At 30.1% G+C, this 20,166-nt stretch overlaps 1 protein-coding gene across 11 annotated transcripts in view; it reads left to right on the top strand.

The window, feature by feature from the left end:
* The window catches only part of LOC126846110 (adenylate cyclase type 5), a 91,603-nt gene that overhangs the window by 63,817 nt on the left and 7,620 nt on the right, over window positions 1–20,166 (top strand). For 10 of the 11 annotated variants that reach the window (XM_050585262.1, XM_050585255.1, XM_050585261.1 and 7 more), the window contains 11 exons: window positions 12,668–12,823; window positions 15,512–15,718; window positions 16,117–16,291; window positions 16,372–16,640; window positions 17,378–17,527; window positions 17,598–17,719; window positions 18,861–18,953; window positions 19,028–19,174; window positions 19,274–19,432; window positions 19,524–19,665; window positions 19,944–20,053. In XM_050585262.1, the coding sequence (XP_050441219.1) occupies window positions 12,734–12,823; window positions 15,512–15,718; window positions 16,117–16,291; window positions 16,372–16,640; window positions 17,378–17,527; window positions 17,598–17,719; window positions 18,861–18,953; window positions 19,028–19,174; window positions 19,274–19,432; window positions 19,524–19,665; window positions 19,944–20,053 (1,664 nt within the window). In that variant the 5' untranslated portion in view covers window positions 12,668–12,733. Of the gene's footprint in view, window positions 1–12,667; window positions 12,824–12,898; window positions 13,970–15,511; window positions 15,719–16,116; window positions 16,292–16,371; window positions 16,641–17,377; window positions 17,528–17,597; window positions 17,720–18,860; window positions 18,954–19,027; window positions 19,175–19,273; window positions 19,433–19,523; window positions 19,666–19,943; window positions 20,054–20,166 lie in introns of those variants that run through there. The other variant, XM_050585265.1, reaches the window with a different exon arrangement.

The following is a 20,166-nucleotide window of genomic DNA, read 5'->3' as shown; positions in this document are numbered from 1 at the left end:
AACAGTAAGAACCCTTTATGTAAATTATACAACGGCAAAAAAAAATGTGGAAAAATGCGAACCATTGTTGTCAAAAGGGACCGACTTTGACGATCACTGGTTAAATGACAATCTACCCGGGTGTTATTGATGGGTCACACATGGATTCTACTAAAACAACTATACCTACCTATTTCTCGTTGTCACGTTTATGTTCGGGTCACGATCGCTTTTTGCTCAACATAATAGTATACGCAGCCCTTATGTGTACACATACACTATAACCCTTAAGCTTATAGCGCGGAACATTCAAAGCCATCACCAGTGCAAAATTGTATGCACATGTATATAGTTGTTTATGTTATAATCGGTCACGTAAAAAATACATACAATGTATAAACCGTCGGAACAGCGATACAACACTACACGTAATATTATTGTTACAATATGACGTTATATATCCCCCATAACCTTAAAAAAAAAAATGAAAAATGGAGAACGCCAAAAGAAAATCTCGATAAAATTATTTGTTGCACATACTTCTGAACGTTTATAATGTTTTGTTTGAAAAAAAAAATCAAACTAAATAACTATATTAGAGTTTTAAAATTTTAGTGCTGATTTTTGGCGTAAGAAGAGAAATTAATTTTCTAAATTATGTTCATCCTTAAAGTAATAACTTGATTAAACTTGCAATAAACTGACATAATTTACTATGCGCAAACTGTACAATATACGGACACAAAAAATTAAAAACTATTTTAAACCATTATTCTGCATTTGAATGGACACTAACAATATGGTGGATGATTTAATTTTTAAACAACAGTCAACTTCTAGCGAGTGCCAATGCTTTAATGTAAAAATAGGGAAAAAATTTAATTTATAGTTTCATAGTATTATTAATATTAAAATATGTTCATTATTTGTAGGTATTCAGTTAATTTGAGCATAACGAGTAAGGGTTCAACATTTAAGTCGACATAAGTACCATGTTAAATTAAACATCAATCGCTTTTAATATTAAACATTGTTATATGCTAGGCCTTTTCAAATAGCATTTTGCTTTAGAGCTTACTCAAGTGACCTTTGTTATAATACTGTTGAATATATTCCTAAAAGCTTAACGGTAATGAACCACTTTTCCGCAGCAACTAGACACTTAAAATACAGATTCAGTCTCTGTGGTATTTTCGTATGATAATGAAACTTGTACTAGATTGTAACATTTTTTTTTCACAGAACAGTACATATAAATTCAGCATAAAAAAAACATCAAACAACTATATACGTTAACTAATTAGTAAGATAATTTAATTTTAGACAAAATGTAAAAAAAAATAGTTTACATTACGCACTCAAAGGAATATATTTATATTTTAATGAATCTTTTTTATCCATTATTATAATGTTATTCTCGTATGTATTAAAGAAAACTTCTGCTGGCTGTTTTATTTATTATATTTCAGTTCTTAACTCTGTTATCTATAGCACTATTTTCTTTATTTTTGAAAATGTGATTCTATAATTTAAGATAAAAAAAATTAATATATTATACTCCAACACAATAATAAAATAGCTGACGTGCTCCAATATTATAATAAAGGCTCATAATAAACAAAATACCTATAGTAAGTGGAATATATCTATATATATATACCTATAATAAGTGGAAAAATTTCCAACAATTGGAAATTTTTAAATAAAACACATTGACTTTAAAATGAAGCTAATCAACAGATGCACGACTGAGCAAGTTATAGACATCTTCGAAAAATTGTTTAAGTTCAATAAAAAAAAAAATATAACTGAATAAGTTAACAGTTTCAATAAGTTATTTATGTTTACAAAATGTCTCAAAACTATTATATTTTATAAATGCTGTTTTTGATATATCAAAATATTTCCAATATATCATACATAGGACTTTAAATATTATAATATTATCATTATTTTTAATACTGCAACATTTAGCTTAATAGTATATTTTAGGCATTTAATCTTCTTCCAAAAGATGATGTTAACATTTTTTAAATATAATGACTAATTTTTTGATAAAATATTAATTAATTTTTTGTTGTTGTATGGATTAACCATTTCTTAAATGTTTGTTTGGTAGATACAAACTGTTTTAGTTCAAACAAAATGTCTGTTTTTACAAAATCCAAGACAATTTTTTTTCTTTGTTTGCAAATATGTGTGTAGGTAATTCGTTTTTTCGATAACTATAGCCGTTAAAAACAAAACTTCAGGAAATTGTTTACAACATTGGATAGCAACTGTGAAGTCTGGACTATGTCACATAAGAGAACATTAGTTATATCAAATAATATGGAATACTTAGAAATTAGTTAACGATTTTGTCCGTGTTATATACAGTCAACACAGTAAAGTGCGACAGCGGAACGGAACTCATATATGAAGTGTAAAAGCATTTGGTGGAAATCCTTTTCAAAGCATCATCGGCGTTGTCATAAACCACGACAAACCACAGCTGTATTGAAAAATTACATTATATATTATTATACACAAGAAACGAAATGGAAAAATATAAAAATTGAGCCAAACGGATTCCGGTGTACGATGAATTCTTTTTTGCCATGATCGAATTTCCAAATCATTCGCTTCTCTATATCAAATAAATTGTATTTGTATTTTTTCGAAAAAAACATTTCTCTACGTTGTTTCTCATTGTATCACGAACTTATTGTAAACTCACTATTGGTATCTCTTAAAACAAAAAAAAACAAATACATAATCATGCCTTTCGAAATAGGTTTCTTTAAACTAGTTACTCTAGAACATTATTTCTTCGAAATACCTTTATTTAACGTGCATATACGATCCGATTGAAAGATGAACTTGAATAATTTCTTATAGACAATTTTTTTTTTTTTTTAATACTTAATTGCTTACTATACCTTAGATGCGATAAATTTAAAGTTTACAGTCTACATTAACATGGTAACTGTTTTACCATAGTAAAACAATAAGAGTTGGGATGAAAGGGGGAGACATTTGAAAAAATAAATGAAGTAGATATCACAAAGATAGAAAGAATGAAAATACGGAAAGACCCTTATTTTTATACAATACAGTGTACTTGATTAATCTGTCAGCTTAGTTGGAGATGAAAAGAAAACATTTCAGTTTTTTTTTCTGGTCATACTATTATGTTTTTACTTCATTGATATATTCTATAATCGAATTAAGTTTAAGTCGGAATATTTGAACACCCAACTGAGATAGGACCAGAATACTTTAGTATTTTCCAAACTTAATACTCAATTTTAGAGAAACTAGCAAATCTTTGGACAATATTACCATATCACCAAACTGTTGAACCTTATTATACCATCCTTTCACGTGTGATGCACGTAAAGTTTCGTATCAAAAAAAGGTTCTAAATATTTAAGGGGTTTTTTTTAGATGAGGAAACAAAATTTTGGATTTCTTTTAAAAACATTTAAAGTGTTTGTTTGTCAAACTAAATCTGTGAATGTAAACGACAATGAGTTTTCTTCCAGTGAACTAATTATGTGTGGATAGCCTAAACAGCTATATATGGTAATAATCGAATTTAAAATTCCAAAAATTATATTGTGAACAAAATAGTATGAAAAAGTTAAAGCAAAAGTAAAAATATATACAAACAAAGTTGAGTTCAAAACTAATATGAAATACATGAGCAGAAATGATTAAATATGATATGAAAAAAAGTCTAATACCACCATTGTTCATGCTTATAAATCATGTTTTAGTTTTAAAAGTTGCCTTAAACTTGGAAAGCGGATTTGAAAGATCATAGATGATTTATTACCTACAATGTTTTTGTATTGTACACCATAGAATGTCGCAGAGACAAATTTGTTTGTTCTCAATAATTATCAAACATAATTTATACTGTGACAATCCAAGAGTGTATTTTTACCTATGCAGTATGCATAAATTAGTATAGGTAGTTTATTACTAGATTAATCAGTTAGTTAATATCTCATTTAGTAGCCAAATAACTTAATTTGAACTCTAGATACGCGTAAACCTATAAGGAATATTATAAAAATTACATTACTATTATGCTAAAGAGCAAATCAAAGAAACTTGAAATACTTACAATTTAAAATAGAAATGAGATTAACTGAGCGGGTAATGGCTTTATAATTGAATTCCTCGAATTATTTTGCATAAAATAAATAAAAATGCTAACATAAACAATGTTGAAAATGTTGACAGTTTTGTACAGTGGTTTTATTATTTTCCCTGAAAATATATGAAAATAACCAGCCTTAATTAAATTTTATTTATTTAAAAATATGTAGTATAAACAATTGCACAATAATTAAAAACTAGAGTGACTTTGTGAAATTATTACAATTTATTATTATTAAAAACCCAATCTACAAAAATGATTTACTTGGAGCAAATACGTATTTCGACAACTAAGAAATAAATCAATAAGAAAATATAAGTAATATTTATTTTAACAATGTTTAACCTTTTTTAATTTTACCTGTACTTGGAAACATAATTTTGTAAAATTTACATTACGAATTCAAATTGCGTAGACTCCAATAGATGAATTCTATGTTATTCATACAATTGTATGCTTTTAGAGATCTCCATTAGATATTGCATATCACATTTTTTATTTCTATCATTTACAATATAGGTCAGTGTATATCCGAAGAGTTTTCGTTTCACGAACAAGGCAATCCCTGGAAACTATGTATCAAAACGATGATAGTCACTTAAAAAATACCATTTATTATCAATCCCTAAATTTTGCAAAAATTAAAAAACGATTTCGATAGGAAACTATGGTACCTCCTACTGCTATTAGTCTACTGTCTAGTAAATATTATATCTAAAGACCGTCAGTTACTTTCTTCAAATGTTTACATGATGTTGACTTTCCAAGTTTTATAATATTACTTTTTATAAGTACCTATGGTGTGTGTGAAACTTGACGAACGCCTTCATGCGAATCGGATGCCGACAGTATAGAACCATCCCGAAATGACAATATAGAGGTATAAATAATATATATGCACTATAGCTAGCGTTAGACTCCGACCTCACTGTGTTGGGCTGACGAAGATATAAAACGACAACAACAAAGTTAAAACTTTCTTATACTTAAATATATTAATATTATTTTGACACACTGGTCAGAATTGTTTAAAACTGATAAATTAGTTAACACTTAATCCTATTTTCCGTTAACTTGTTGTTTATACTCCAAACAACATTAATAATTGGGTTCTGATTTGCTTAAATCTTAACGGATTAACAACTGAAAATACAATTTAATTAATTCATTAGAATTTCGATAACCCGAGATCCAAGTAGATATAAAGTCTATATTCAAGTTTCCAAATTGTTAAGGGTTTTTTTTCCACTACTGATTTTCTTTATAGTTTTAATTATCATGATAATTATTTTTATAGTAAATTTTTTGTTACATTTTTAATTTTAGAAAATTAAATATCAGCTTTGGTCATAAGCCAAAGTGTACAATTTTTTAATTTATTATGAAAAAATTACAAAATTACTTTTGGAGAAAATACGATGAAATTCAAACTACTAACACATACTTAATCGTACTTTCCAGGAGTTTTGTGTGCTTGAAAGTATATTTTATTTACAAAACTTAAGCTTCAGCTATATTTGTCTCAAAATTCTATTCATATATTTGTGCACTTACAGTTTATTTATTAATGCAATCCTTATACCTACACTGAATTATTCAAAATATATTTTATACATGGGCACAAAAATCCTTAGTGATTTCAAACTTGACGCTTCTTTTTTTGGTCCAACAGTAACAGTAGACAACACGGCATGTTAAGTTTATTATTGTTGAGTAAATTTTATTCGAATTGTACTACCAACAAAAAAACGTAATGTAGTCAGATGCCATATTGATCATTATATGTGTTTACTGTTTACTACGAGTACATTAGAAATCATATAAATTTAAATAACATCCCTTTTAAAAATAGGGGTAACTTACTTTCGTTAAACTGATTTTTCAATTTTTTTTGAAGTCATAGAATTCTTGATAGCATCAATAATCGTTTATGTTTACAGTTTTAGGCGTTATTGTACATTGTTTTTTTTTTTGTCGTATTGATTATCACACTGAAAGATTTAGCGACAGAAACAAATAATTTACAAAGCCAATAAAATACTCGTATGTTATCGCAAGCATTTTTACGTTTGTTGATTATCCGCTTTTTATGAATACAAAAAATGTTAAAAAGAGTACATTTTTCAGTTGACTTATCTGTAAAATTTAACTCTTTGCACTTAGGGTTAGGGCGTTGTTTTTATACACACACCCCATCGGTTTTATGACGGTGTACGGAGGGTTTCCTACACTACAGTGTTTCACATATAATAATGAAAATTTTCTTTGAAAATTCGCTTATACGGGGCTTACAGCGACTCGTAGAGTTTTTCACGTAACAATATAACCACTGCGGAATTTGTGTTGTCGATTACAGGAGGAGCCGTTTGGGCTGTACCGAGATATTGTAGCGGTGTAACATAATATTATGCTTTTTAGAATACAGCAACAATGCGCGGGGGCGTCCCTAAAATGTACAAATAATCTGTTTTATTATAATACCAGATATATATATATATATATATATATATAATGTACCTATGTAATGTAGTGCTGTGGAATCTGCGCGTAGGCCACTTATACGAATCGTCTTTATTATTATTATTATTACACCGCGACCGAATTTATCGTTTGGAAAGTTGGTGAAAAAGCGCAGCTGGGTGAACGGAAATTTAATTTCAATTCTGGTGTTTGTTGCACGGTAATTATTTTGTCAGTGCCGTTTGCTGTTTTTTTTCGGAACGCAAACATTGCCGGCGTACAGACAGCGGCGACTCATCATCATCGACCCCGGGGATACGCTCGAGTACCGGGATGTATGCTCTGGGTGTCTAATCTAATATTATTATTAAAACACACGGGGCAAACCGGCAAAACTCCGGTCTCCTCCGGAACGATAACAATCCCTATTTACAATGAAAATGTTCAATATTAATTAATTTTTACTTAGTATTCGTGTGCATCGCCACGTTGTACAGACGCCAGACTCGGCGTAGTAGTATTGGGCGGAAAAATATGAAATCCTGTTAGGCCGTACCGAATACAGGCGCAGCGAGTCAATATAATATCATACCTCTTAGGTAGTAAGGAAGAGGTAGGTACCTCTTCTCATTAGTTATTATCAGCTTATTATTACCGAGTCACGTTTTAAAATTTACCCTTAACTTTGATGGGCTATAAACCACCGTTAAAAGGATAGAAGAAACTCTCATCCGTCCTTTCAACGTTAATTCTCAGAACCGATTTATTTTAATTTAAGCAGCCTATACATCAGGTATATGTATAGAGGATTAGGGTCAGTGGGTCCAAACTGAAATTAAGCCGATCGAATCACTGTATACGTGGCTTATATAACGGTGATACGAAGTACCGTCTTTTCGTTGGAAGTATAAATACAAATACATTATAAAATTATTTGCGTGTATTGGATAAACCATAATTTAAAAAAAATCTTTAATAGTTTTATATGAAATGTTTTGCTGATCTATCAAACATATCACCACAATTTCCTTGTAGATCTGTTAAAACAACGCAAACCACCTTACTTGAATAAATAAAACATAATACATATATATTATGTTATCAGTAAATCGTGGGGGCGCGTGAACAAGGGGGTTAAGTTTTAGAAGAACATGTTAGATTGTGCATTTGGATAGGATAGTTATTTTTTTGAATAGAGGGTAATAAACTTATTTTATAATTTCCTGTATAAATTTCAACTCACAAAAATAAATAACAAAATAGCTCTTATAAGTTAATAAAAAACGATTTAAATCTTATTGAGTTGAATTTAATCTTTTTGTTTTTAAATAAAAAGGTTGTAATTTTAATAATAATAATATTTTATTAAATTTAATATTTTTAAATATTTTTAAACATTAATAAAAATATTATAGAAAATTGGGAAATTTATCAAAATAAAAACGTATTTAATAGACATTTTATCACTAAAATAATGGTTCAAAACGATTTAAAGCAGTATACAAATGGCAAAACTCTTGTCAGACTATTAAATTGTATATTCAAAAAGATTTAAGTCAACGTATCACAAAATACACTAAAATGAGAAAAATAGTGACTAAACTCAATAAACATTTCTATATTATTCAATGAATACACTTTGACTTGAACTATAAAGCCCAAATGATGCAGTGTTTTTTTCTGAATTTTTCAGTGTATATAATTTTGCACAAAATGTTGACTTAGCCTTTTTTCCCACGAAATGATATTCATAATATCTTATAAATACATGCCCAAACAATTTTCTATTTTTTAAACATAAAATACTATTATTTGCTAACATCTTCAGTAGAATTTTTATAAATATGATTTTTTTTTATTGTTTATGGTAAATACAATCAGAAAAATAATAAAATATATTTACATTAAAAAAATATGTTTTAAAGGTTTCCTATAGTTTCAATTGTTTTTTTTTCATAAAACAATATAAATAATAACACGATTACATTGTTTCCAATTATTTTTACAAACTTCTCTCTACAACAATTTTCGAAGCCAAAACGACTACATAAAAAAATGTATTTGGCAACGTTAATCTGAATTGTAGTTTTAAGTAAAAAACACCCTCTCTGGAATCGTATCAAAATTAATAACTTTCAACGCAATTGTATAAAATAAGTACAATTACTAAAGCCTTAGGCGAACACGTCCTTCGTATGTATGTTTATGACTGCGTTCAATATTTCAAAATAAGTATTTGTTGGCACTAAAGAAAATTATAATAGCGAATTCGAAGATTATAATTTGATTGTGCTAAAATAAATTACATTTACTATTTTCACTGAATTTATTATAAATATATTTACCAAGATAAGAGTCAGGCTTAATATAAAATATAAAAAATTAAGTAAAATTCTCAACATAGCTGTTTTAGTTTTTGCTGTATCAAGTTTTAAAATACAATATTCATTATTATTATTCTGTTCCTATAAATGGATAATGATCAATAATGAAACAATTAAATTTTGCCATTCGTTAATCTTTAAAGTACAAGCAAAATGTCCTAAAAGGAGTAAAATAATTTGATTTTTATCCCTGTGATCTGAAGGGTATTTTGTAGCCAAAGTAAGTGTATAAAAATTAGATTTGTAGGATTCAACGGTTGGAATATATTGCATTGTACCATTGAAACAAACGAATACAACATAAATTTAGATGTTTATTTGAATTATAATGTCCGTATTACTATTTTTAATACAATTGTAAAACAACCTAATCAAATGGTATTAAAAAACACGAATTTAACATATAAGAAATGCAATTTTTGCGAATATGTTGAAAGGCAATAATAATATTATAAAACTTTAAATTGTACACAATCTTAGAACTAATTATTTTAAGTCTTTATTTGTAAATTGATTGAAGTTGTTCGTTTGGTAGTATATTGTTTATTTTACACGTAGAATAACTTTAACGTAAACTAATTCTAAATTAAAAATCATTACATTTATAGGTAATATTCATTACAGGTATTTTAAAATATAATATTGTGGAAAGCTGTTCTTTTAAAAATAGACAATAGTAACACACTGTAAAATATAACAATTCTAAAAAAAAATGTAAACAAAATAGTCAGACTATTTTAAGAGTGGGATCTTATTTCCACGGATGGAGCTCATCAAGAAATCAATACCGGCCGCCTTGAATTGACAATGTGTATTTTTAAATACTAAGCGTATTGAAATTATTATTTTAAGTTGTTAAAATTAAATTATGACGGTGTGGTAATATAAAGTAGAATTAAATAACTCAATTTTTTTTATCGAATTAAAATCCAATGTTTACTTCTTACAACATAGCGACGCATTTATTGAAATTTTTAAAGATACATATTCAATAAAGCGATTGAATGTATTTTTTTATAAGACTTAAAGCGTCGGCATGACAATGATAAGAAGAAACACTTTTGTACACGATATGTATACACTTTACAAAAAAAGCTTTGTGTCGCTTCTAAATGTACAACGAATCCAAAAATAAGTTGTTTTGCTTTATTGTATAACACGACGCGGTGATGTGAAAATATGACAACTGCTTAAAAATATTATTTTTATGAATTTATAATAAGGACAATTTTGGGGGAAAATATGTCTCAAGAGAAAATTGTTAACACCTTTCTCAAAGCCGCTATAAATAATGCTGAGCAAGCTTCTTTAGTAAAAAATTTTGAAATTTCTGGAGTACCAAAAACAACAAATGAAAATGTTTCAAAAAATTTTAAGCACGGTAGCGCGTGTTTTAAACTGTGAAATAAAAAATTGTGATATTATTTCCTCTTATAGAGGAAAGTCTTTTCAAAATAAAGTGATATGTACAATATATTACTATCGTCATTTCTGAAATACTTAATGCTAAAACTATATTTTAGTTCACAGGCATCGATCAATGACTGCTCACTGAAAATAAAACTTCTAAGGCTAGTTTTAAAAACTACTATTAATGCATGAAATGTTAAAACACGTTAATTTATTTACATTTTCATATTTCAAAAGTTTAGCCTAAGAAATAAATACATTAAACTCTTGAGCCCTTTCAGATAGGGTTTAACCGAATACAAAGTCTATTAAATTTTTAATGAATAGCTGTTTTGCTTCAAGGCGTAAAGTGTATGCAAAACAAGTACACGCGTGCATAGTACACGAATACCTGTCTATTTTACAGTATACTTAATAAACATTGGTCTTGTGGCAACATAATTTAATATGAAGAACACTAATGCTTTAGGTACGCAAAATTGAGCTAGGATTTAGAAACCTTAAGTCGAGAGTTACGTTTTTTCATCTTATTCAACTGTACTTACGTCGTAAGCCCGATCAACACAAGATATTATAATATAGGTATATTATATATAATTGAAAAAAGTATCAAATTGTAGAATATTGTAAATCCGTTTTCTATTACTTGTATGTAACATTTAAAATGTCCAGACTAATTATATTAAGAGGATCTCAACAGCAATCGTATAACCGTTTCCTTAATTATGTTTATTACCGTTAAAAAAAAATAGATCACGACCACGATGGGTAGTAAATAGTAGGTAAATAGGTAGTAAATGTTTAATCGAATATGGTCAAAAACTATTGTATGATATTGTTTAATAACTCAATTAAACAATATCGCATAAAACCGTGCTATAATAATATTTGCGTGCACCACAATTCTGTCATGCGCAATTTTATATTTAATTAAATGAAAGGCCCGGGTCATTATTGAACGGATTGTTTTGTCTCTAATCCCACCTAGATTATAAAGTAATGAAAATTATATAATAATATTGTTTGTCCGAACCAACAAAGCCGAATAAGTTTATCATAATCGTATTAAACTATCTAGAGAATGATTAATGCAAACTTGGAGACTGATAACCCCGTTTGTATGTATCAAATATCAATGATACATTGCACCATACATGGGCCATTTTACCAAAAGTGTTACAAGTCTCAACATTTGTGTATTTAGGTCGACAAAATGTGTCAATCAGAATGAATTATATGTATACTTCAATAATACATTTACAGCTATTTCCTCGCCCCGGCTATCATTATGTCAGGAGCGGCTTTAATTGGACCAGCTATAGATCTTAGGACAATCCGGGGATTTGAGGAAATTACTATAAATTGATGTTTTACCTTTGTTATTAAGGCGTTATCTTCGTTAAGATTCGTTTTAATTAAAATTCAATTTTTCAATTCCTAACTAACATTCAGGATTATCACATTTCCCGTGTAATTTCTCACATCTCTAGTTTCTCACTCCAATTTTCTGGAATTGAGCTAATGGGTTTATTGGGAGAATTAAAAATAAAATGATTCTGTAACGAAAATTTTCGGATTTTGACCTTTGAAGAAAGTGGACGATTAAAATTTTTTTTTAAAAAGTGTTCAATTTTTTATTTTTTATAATAATCATACTGTACACCTACTTAATTGTTTAATGTTTCACATAGAAAAATTTATCTATTTCATATTTTTATAATGTTTACTAGTAATAAATTCAGAGTAATGAGTATACTGAACACCGTTTTTTGTTGTAAGCATAATTTCATTACTACTAAACTTCTAAACGCACAACCAAGTTTCCTATATTTTCCTTTTGTATAAACACACTTAAGTGCATCTATACTCATGGATACATTTGGTGTATACATTTTTTTACTTATTTTAATCTTAAAATCCTCACTTCTCCCAAATAAGCAGAGCTTGTTCGATGTCTTACACAACTGCTTTAGTTTAGGAAGAAAAAAAAATACTAAAAATAATATGACCCTAATTTTATGGGTAGAATTTTGCCACGACGCTTAAGTAGACGCTTAAGTACATTTTAACTAAATGTTATTTTTTTAAGTTATTGTTTTTGTTGTACGAAGTAAAATTTTTCGGTATTGAAAATCAGATAACTAGGTATTTTTACTATGCCTCTAATTTCCAATCATATATTATTATGATTCTAAACCGGTACACCCTATATGTAAATTTAATTTTCAATCGAGACACGAGGCTTATAATTATTTCAACAGCCCATATTTTATTTTTTACACAGAAAACACCAAAAAAATGGACAAGTCTTCGCCAGCACCGAAAGCCAACAGAAGAGTCGGGCACTGAAATGGAATCGTCGCCGCAGACCCAAAGGCGTACCAATTGGGCAGTTTACCAGCATTTTTCGACGGCATCCGATTCACCCACGCCCTTGCTGGTATTTTTATTTATATATATATATATATATATATTTTTTCTGTGCACATAAAATGACGCATATATTAAATTCAAAACCGCAGTAACTCAAAATAGTTTAACGTGTAAAATCGTTATACAATAGGGGTTTATGAAATAAAGAATAGCTTAAGTAGGGCAATTGTGTATGTAGGCCAATTTTTTAGTAGGCTGTTACTTTTAAATCGAATTTAGTTAAGCAAATTAATACATACACATTAAACGTACGCGTACACGGTTCGAGTGGTGTATACTGTATTCTTTATTTATTATTATTTAGCCAGCGCTGACCTTAAAATTCGATAGTCCAGTGTAGATATTGTGCAGTTATAATTAAACGCATTGTAAAAGAAGAAGTACTGACTGGTTCATAATCAACGCACAGCCTAAACTATAGCTAGCGACTTGACATTTTCAGGGTATGTTTGTATTATAGTCTAGGCGTGCAATAAGGAAGGATTTTGAATAAATTTTATTTTAAGGGGCTGGTAACTGCCAGGAGGATTCATTAAAACAAATATGTCTAAGTTTTAATTGCGTGTAGAACTTGCTAACGACTGTATTAAATGTAGTTACATACAATTGAACGGTTAACATTAAGCAACCGCTATGCAGCTTAATATTCTTTTTCTCTTATGCAAATGCTTAGCGAAAACTCTTTTTAGGATAGTTTTTTTTGTATTTATTATATAACGTGCGGCGGAGAGAGAGAGAGAGAGAGAGAAAGAAGATATTTTACTTTAAAAGACACTCAGCCATCTACTTAACTGAAAAAACACTTAAAAGTCATGAACAACTTTGTTTAGCATTTTAAAATTATTCAGCATGTTGAAAACGTTTTAAAATTTAAAAAAAAAAATGTTTTTCTAATTACACGTTATCAAGTCATACTCTTTAATTATTTTGAATGACGATAGATTGAGCTATACTAAGTCTGACGATCAAGCCATGTTGTTGATTATAGTGCGGTAGGAGGTAATTTTTATGTTATGCGTTTGACAGCCTGAAAAAGTAGTGATCCCATATATCATACGGCGAACGTGTGCTTTGTTGTTAGTTTTGTTTCGTTGCCGGTGCAGTACACGTTGGAATTTCTTTTTTTTGGTGATAGCCTCATGATACTTAAAAGGTAATATTATTTTTCTATATATTATACACTACTAACTATTCAATAATATTATTACGTTAAAACAAAACAGATTTTATAATTTTAACAGTTTAACAATACGAGTAATAGATATAAGAAAATATTATCCCAAATAATTTGTTTAACCATCATTAGCACAATAATTACGCATGATAAAAGTGAAAATAAATATACTTGCTATCAAAGTAAAATAGTATGTTATACAGCCATATTAATAATATTGTATCTTGTTGTGGATTATTTAAAATTATAGGTAGTTTCCAGGTTATTATTTTATTTGACTGTTAGGTAAAAATATTATTTATTCATATTTTAATAGCAGTTTTGAGTTGGTAATATTGTCCTAGATTAATTTGTGTATTGCACAATAGATAAGTACTTCATAATCTACTTGTGAGCAGTAAACATTGATTGTTGGTTTCAATCACACTTTTGATGGAGAATGTTGATATAACTAAACCGATCCGGCTTCTATAAGAGCTTGCATTATACATTCTACCTCGTTGATATATTATGTTCAAAGTTTTGTGTTTAAAACGTGTTTCTTGAAAATGAATCCTATTCCATCGCACCTAATCTTGATACTTGTAAATTATACGAGACTCCAAGCCCAATTATTTTTCATTAACTTCAAAGTATTTTTTTCTAACTGGTATAAATACTTAAACTTTTGATATTTTATAATAATTAATTCTAGTATAATTTATGTGCATTCACGAAAATAGCCGTAAAATGAACAGTGTTTTTGTATTTTCTTTAGATAAGTGAATGTTATCCAAAAATGAAAGTTGTCGAGTATATCATGTTGTTTTGTATGTATAATATTATTACTTATTAAAAAAAAAAAAAAATCTTAATAAATTATTTTTAAGAACATTTTTTTGCAGAATATATATTATTCTTATTAGTTATAATATAAAAAAATACTCTTAACTGACTGAGTAGGTAATGCAAGTTTTTCAGGTTTAACGTTTATTACGCTATTTTATTTAATTGAATTATAGTCTTGGCAAAAAAAACTAGATATTAATAGTGAAAAAACAAAACTCTTTCAAAAAAATGGGTTTGAATTGAAATTTATTACAGTTTTTACTTAAACAGTTTTTTGCGGACTTTACGATAACAAGGATTCTTAGAATTGGTACGTACAAACCATGGACTATAATAATATATTCAAATTACATCTCAAGTATATTATTTAAAAAGGTAGAAAATAATATAATATAAATAACGTTACGGCGTAATTGAAATGTTACATCTTTAATGCAAAATTTAAATAAATATAAGTAAGTGATTTTTGTAATTTGATACTGCATAGGAGTAAATAATTATCCCCCCACTTTAACTTAATATAAGCTATAACCGTAGTCTATAGGTTTATATGTGTTGTTCATTAGGTATTTATTATTAATTAGATAAACAATAATATACAATAATATATACCAAAAGTACATAATTCTTCTGGGAAAAAAAAGGATAATTAACAACTTTGTAACAATCAATTAATTGTATTACACTAATTAGAGTCGCGGTGCAAGTGGTACAGTTAATTATTCCGAAGTCGACCAACAGCAAGAAGCATGTGAAAGGGTTTCACTGTCACCGAACTCCAAGTTCGTGCCTGGACTGTCAGATGAGAATGGAGATATTCTTCGTGACTTTTCCAAACTCAACTGCTGTCAGAAAATCACAACGCTGCTGACTTCATCACATCAGTTTAAAAACTTACAGGTCAGAATTATTTTTGTAATTTAATTGGGGATTTAATCATTCCGTTATGCGATAAAATGAATATAACTCGCAAAAACTTTTATTCTATTTTGCATAAAATACGCTCTTATTCTTTTGACTTTCGTTTTGAACACGGCTTATTTATATTAACGGACGAAAGCTTAAAACCAAACTTTTCGGTATATTTTATGTACAAAAAAAAATTATACACCGCTAAACAGTTCTTCCGCTTGACAATATTTAATTTGCAAACTGTTTTTTTTTTCTATATCATTTACATATCTTTAGTTCTCTTTTAAATTTGGGTTATGGATTTATTTTTAAAAAAAAGTTATTAAAATACAAATGTATATAAGTATAAACTGTGCCTCTAAGAACAAATATGTGTTGATTTGCAGGTGGAAATGCTCTATCAAAGATATTTCCTGCGAACCAATCAAAGTCACATGGTCCATTTGCTGGTGCTGCTGTGTTTGCTGTTCACGTGTATAGCTTTTGCCGTGCTTCTATCTAACTATGAGACTCAGGTTCATTGTTCCTTACTCCTTTTATGCTGTATAGTTATTTATCTAGGTAAGCACACGTCGAGAACTATCGTCGACCGTCTTGGCGTTTGTTTTAACGTGTAATTTTGTTTACTCCGGTTGTTGCAGTCATAATTGGCATCGTGTCGAGATCTGGATTGAACGAGGTGTACTTAAGTTTCGTGTCCTACGTGGTGTTGGCCACGTTCTTGTTGATAGAACTGTCATTCGGCGTTCTCACCAAATCTCAGGCCGTCACCGTTCCTACATTGGTGTTCGTCTACATATCTTACAGTCTGCTCCCAGTCAAATTACAGTACGCTATCTTTGCTGGCACGATATTCATGATGTCTCAGTTGGTTTTCACCATATCAACGGAAACCGGCATATCCAGCCATGTATGTACATATAATAATAAGTACCTATATACACGATGAAGTTATTTTTTTTTTTCACATACAACTTCGTTCACCCCCATGACTTAATTTCAACCAAAACATGGAATTATGTTAATAACTCGCAGGTACTCGTATTACACAGTACACGCTGTGTAAGATTACAACTGTTACATTTTAGCCAACTACCGTTCGCATGTGTGTATATATACACGTGCTATGGAAATGCCTGAATCCTTTTCACATAAGTTAGTATGATTTCAAGTACATATTACGCATACTACCGAATATAATATGTACACATACTCTTCTACTACAATATTCATAAACCCACATTACATACACAACACTTCAACGATAAAATTATGTGGGTACCAGTTGGAGGAGGTTGAAACACTGTTTACACGGTCGAGATGGTTTTTTTCACTATTACCCGATGAAAAAATACTGTAAACCTAATCAAACGTTGGGTTGATATTATATTTTATTTTATTACATATAACGGACAAGGAGCAAAAAAAAATAGTAATATCAATTTTGTAAAAAGGCACTTCTCTTTAAACGCGAGTACAGCACACTGCGGGCAATTCGAATGTAAAATAATTCAGGGTTTTTATTATAACAGTGTCCCCTAATGGCGTGTACGGTTTCACATTTAGAATGCGAGTTAACTATAATATTTACAGACACAGAAAAAAAATGACCATCGCCTTCCTGCTAAAACTCAGTTATTCTTTCAGAGTTTCATTAATTTGTTGCTCGTGGCGTGTACAAACGTGACTGGAGTAATGATGCATTACCCTAACGAAGTGGCCAAAAGACAAGCGTTCTTGGAGACCAGACAATGTGTTCAAGCAAGACTGACCACGCAAAAGGTTAACCAGCAGCAGGTACAAACTTTTGTTTTCTTTTAATGTACAAGTATGTTTTGCTAAAATACATTTTGTTTTTGCGATTCAGGAAAGACTGCTATTGTCGGTTTTGCCCAGACATGTCGCCATGGAAATGAAAGCCGACATCGCTGGTAAACGTCACGACAGCATGTTCCACAAAATTTATATACAAAAACACGAGAACGTTAGGTATGCATTTTTTGAACAAAAAACCGCTCTACGTCTATTGTTTATTTTTTATTTTAATGATCATATCGTGTTCGTCGTAACTTACATTATAAAAGTAGGCCACGTAAACACGATGTTAATTTAATTAGAAGCTTACAATAAAAATGCAATAATGATAAACACTTTTATTCATCCTTTGCTTTTTGAAATGAATGGTCTAAAAATCCTCATTTGTAGTTTATTATTCCTCATATACTGTCAGTGCCAGAAGCGATTCGTTAAAAATATGATTCGTCATTCGGGACACCTTTTTTTCGCGACAAACATAATACGATTTGCTCATACTAATAATTATTCAGCTTTGCGGCGAAGTTCAGCATGTTAAGTCCAAATGTTTTAGTCTCTCTTTAACCCTTCGTTAGTGTTTTGGGGTTTATTAAACCTCACGTGATAAGATTTTGTGTGATACTAATAGTAATCAAACTAGATCAAATTTTCTTTTCCATGAAATCCTTCTTTCTATGTTACTTTATGATTAAAACCCGTTTTGGTTGATAAAAAACCACATTTTTTACTGTTATTGTGTTTTGAACTGAGTGATATCGATAAACGGATAAACCCCAACACATTATTCATGTACCAATTTATATGTATGTTACCAAAGACTTAAAAAGTGAAGAAGATGACTGAAAATTAATTTGTCTACTGACGAATGGTTAAACCTAAAAGTGATTATTTTATTTTGAAAAACAACACGTTTTAAGAAAAGGGTTTTATTTTTTTAATTTTATATTAACTAATTTATAAGTTCAAATACCAAAAATAATATTTTATATTAAAACGTTTACTAAATTGTTTTTCGTAATAGTAACTTAATCCTATACTTACAAGCTATTATGAAATTAAGTTGTATGAATGTTAAGCATTATTTTCAAGTTTGTTTAAGATATGTTGTTAGTTTAACTTATGGGATGTTGTACTAAGCCACAACACACCAAGGACGGGAAAAACTGGCAACACACTAACGAAGGGTTAATTATCTCAGATTTATCGTTGTCGTGCTCTATGTACAGATATTAAACAAAAAATTATCCACACAGATTGCCGTTGTTTTTCTTCTTCCTCTTCGTAGTAATATCGTTTTAAATATTTTATGCTTTAGCATACTGTTTGCGGACATCTGCGGATTCACTAGCCTATCCGACCAATGTACAGCTCAAGAACTAGTAAGACTTCTGAACGAACTGTTCGCCAGGTAAGAGGTTGTCGAAAGTTAATTGACGACCAACGCACACTTGCATATTTCACACGGGTCGTTTGCATTTCCAGATTCGACCGGCTGGCTCAGGAAAACTCTTGCCTGCGCATCAAACTTCTAGGAGACTGTTATTACTGCGTGAGCGGACTGCCCGAACCCAGACCGGACCACGCCAACTGTTGCGTGCAAATGGGTCTTGACATGATCGACGCAATCACGTGAGTGTGCCCCGTTGGCGACGTTGGCACAATCTTCGAGATTGTGTTTAATTGTTATTGTTATCATTGTATCGGATTGTGTTAAATGTCGGGCCTCAGGTTGGTGAGGGACGTGATGGACGTTAACGTCAACATGAGAGTAGGAATACACTCGGGTCGCGTGCACTGCGGAGTTTTGGGACTGTGCAAGTGGCAATTCGACGTGTGGTCCAACGACGTGACACTGGCCAACCAGATGGAAAGCGGCGGAATACCTGGGTAATGTTTAATATTGTAGTCGATCGACGAAAAAATATGCGACCGCTGCACCCGGAAAACGGCGACATAATGTTGGTTTTGACTTTTAAAGGAGAATACACATCACCTCGGACACGCTCAAGTACTTGGGCAACGCGTACCAAGTGGAACCCGGCAACGGCGGCGAGCGGAACGCGTTCCTTAAGGATCACAACATCGAGACGTACCTGATCGTGCCGCCGGATGCGACTTATGTAAATACGAGATACGATTGTAATAATGTTTTAATAATTCATAAGCTCTATTTAAACTCGCGGGCTTCGCCGCGGACGATTTACACACAGCACACGAGTGCTTGCTTGCTGGCTCCGACAAACATAATCCCTATTATTTGAGCTTATACGTGGCATAACTGCCAAAAGTTAAACGAAACTAACGGATAAATAAGAAGCGTGTAATCGCGTTCTCGCTTTTAAGTTAATTAAAGGAAATGTTTTAACTTGATTAGTGTATTGACATTTTTTTGTTTTAGGTGTCGCAGTATTACAAAAAACAGAGCCCTGGCCCTTCGTACAACGGTAACATATCAAAAGAATTCAGAATTATGGGTCACAATCAACGACACATCACCACGTTTACATGGTATTATACAATTCGAATATAAGTTATTTAATAGTTAAGTATGATTTCCCGATTTAAAAATACATTTCCATTGGCTGTGAACGTTGATAATTCTTAGTTATAAATGTACAACA

The sequence above is a fragment of the Adelges cooleyi genome, unplaced genomic scaffold, assembly GCF_023614345.1.
Source record: "Adelges cooleyi isolate 19-005CV unplaced genomic scaffold, UGA_ACOO_1.1 ACOO_flye_CR_arks_rails_tigmint_CR_PRNA_9, whole genome shotgun sequence".
Lineage (NCBI taxonomy): Eukaryota > Metazoa > Arthropoda > Insecta > Hemiptera > Adelgidae > Adelges > Adelges cooleyi.
The sequence above is the reverse complement of the archived record's forward strand: the minus strand, read 5'-3'. Positions and strand labels throughout refer to the sequence as shown.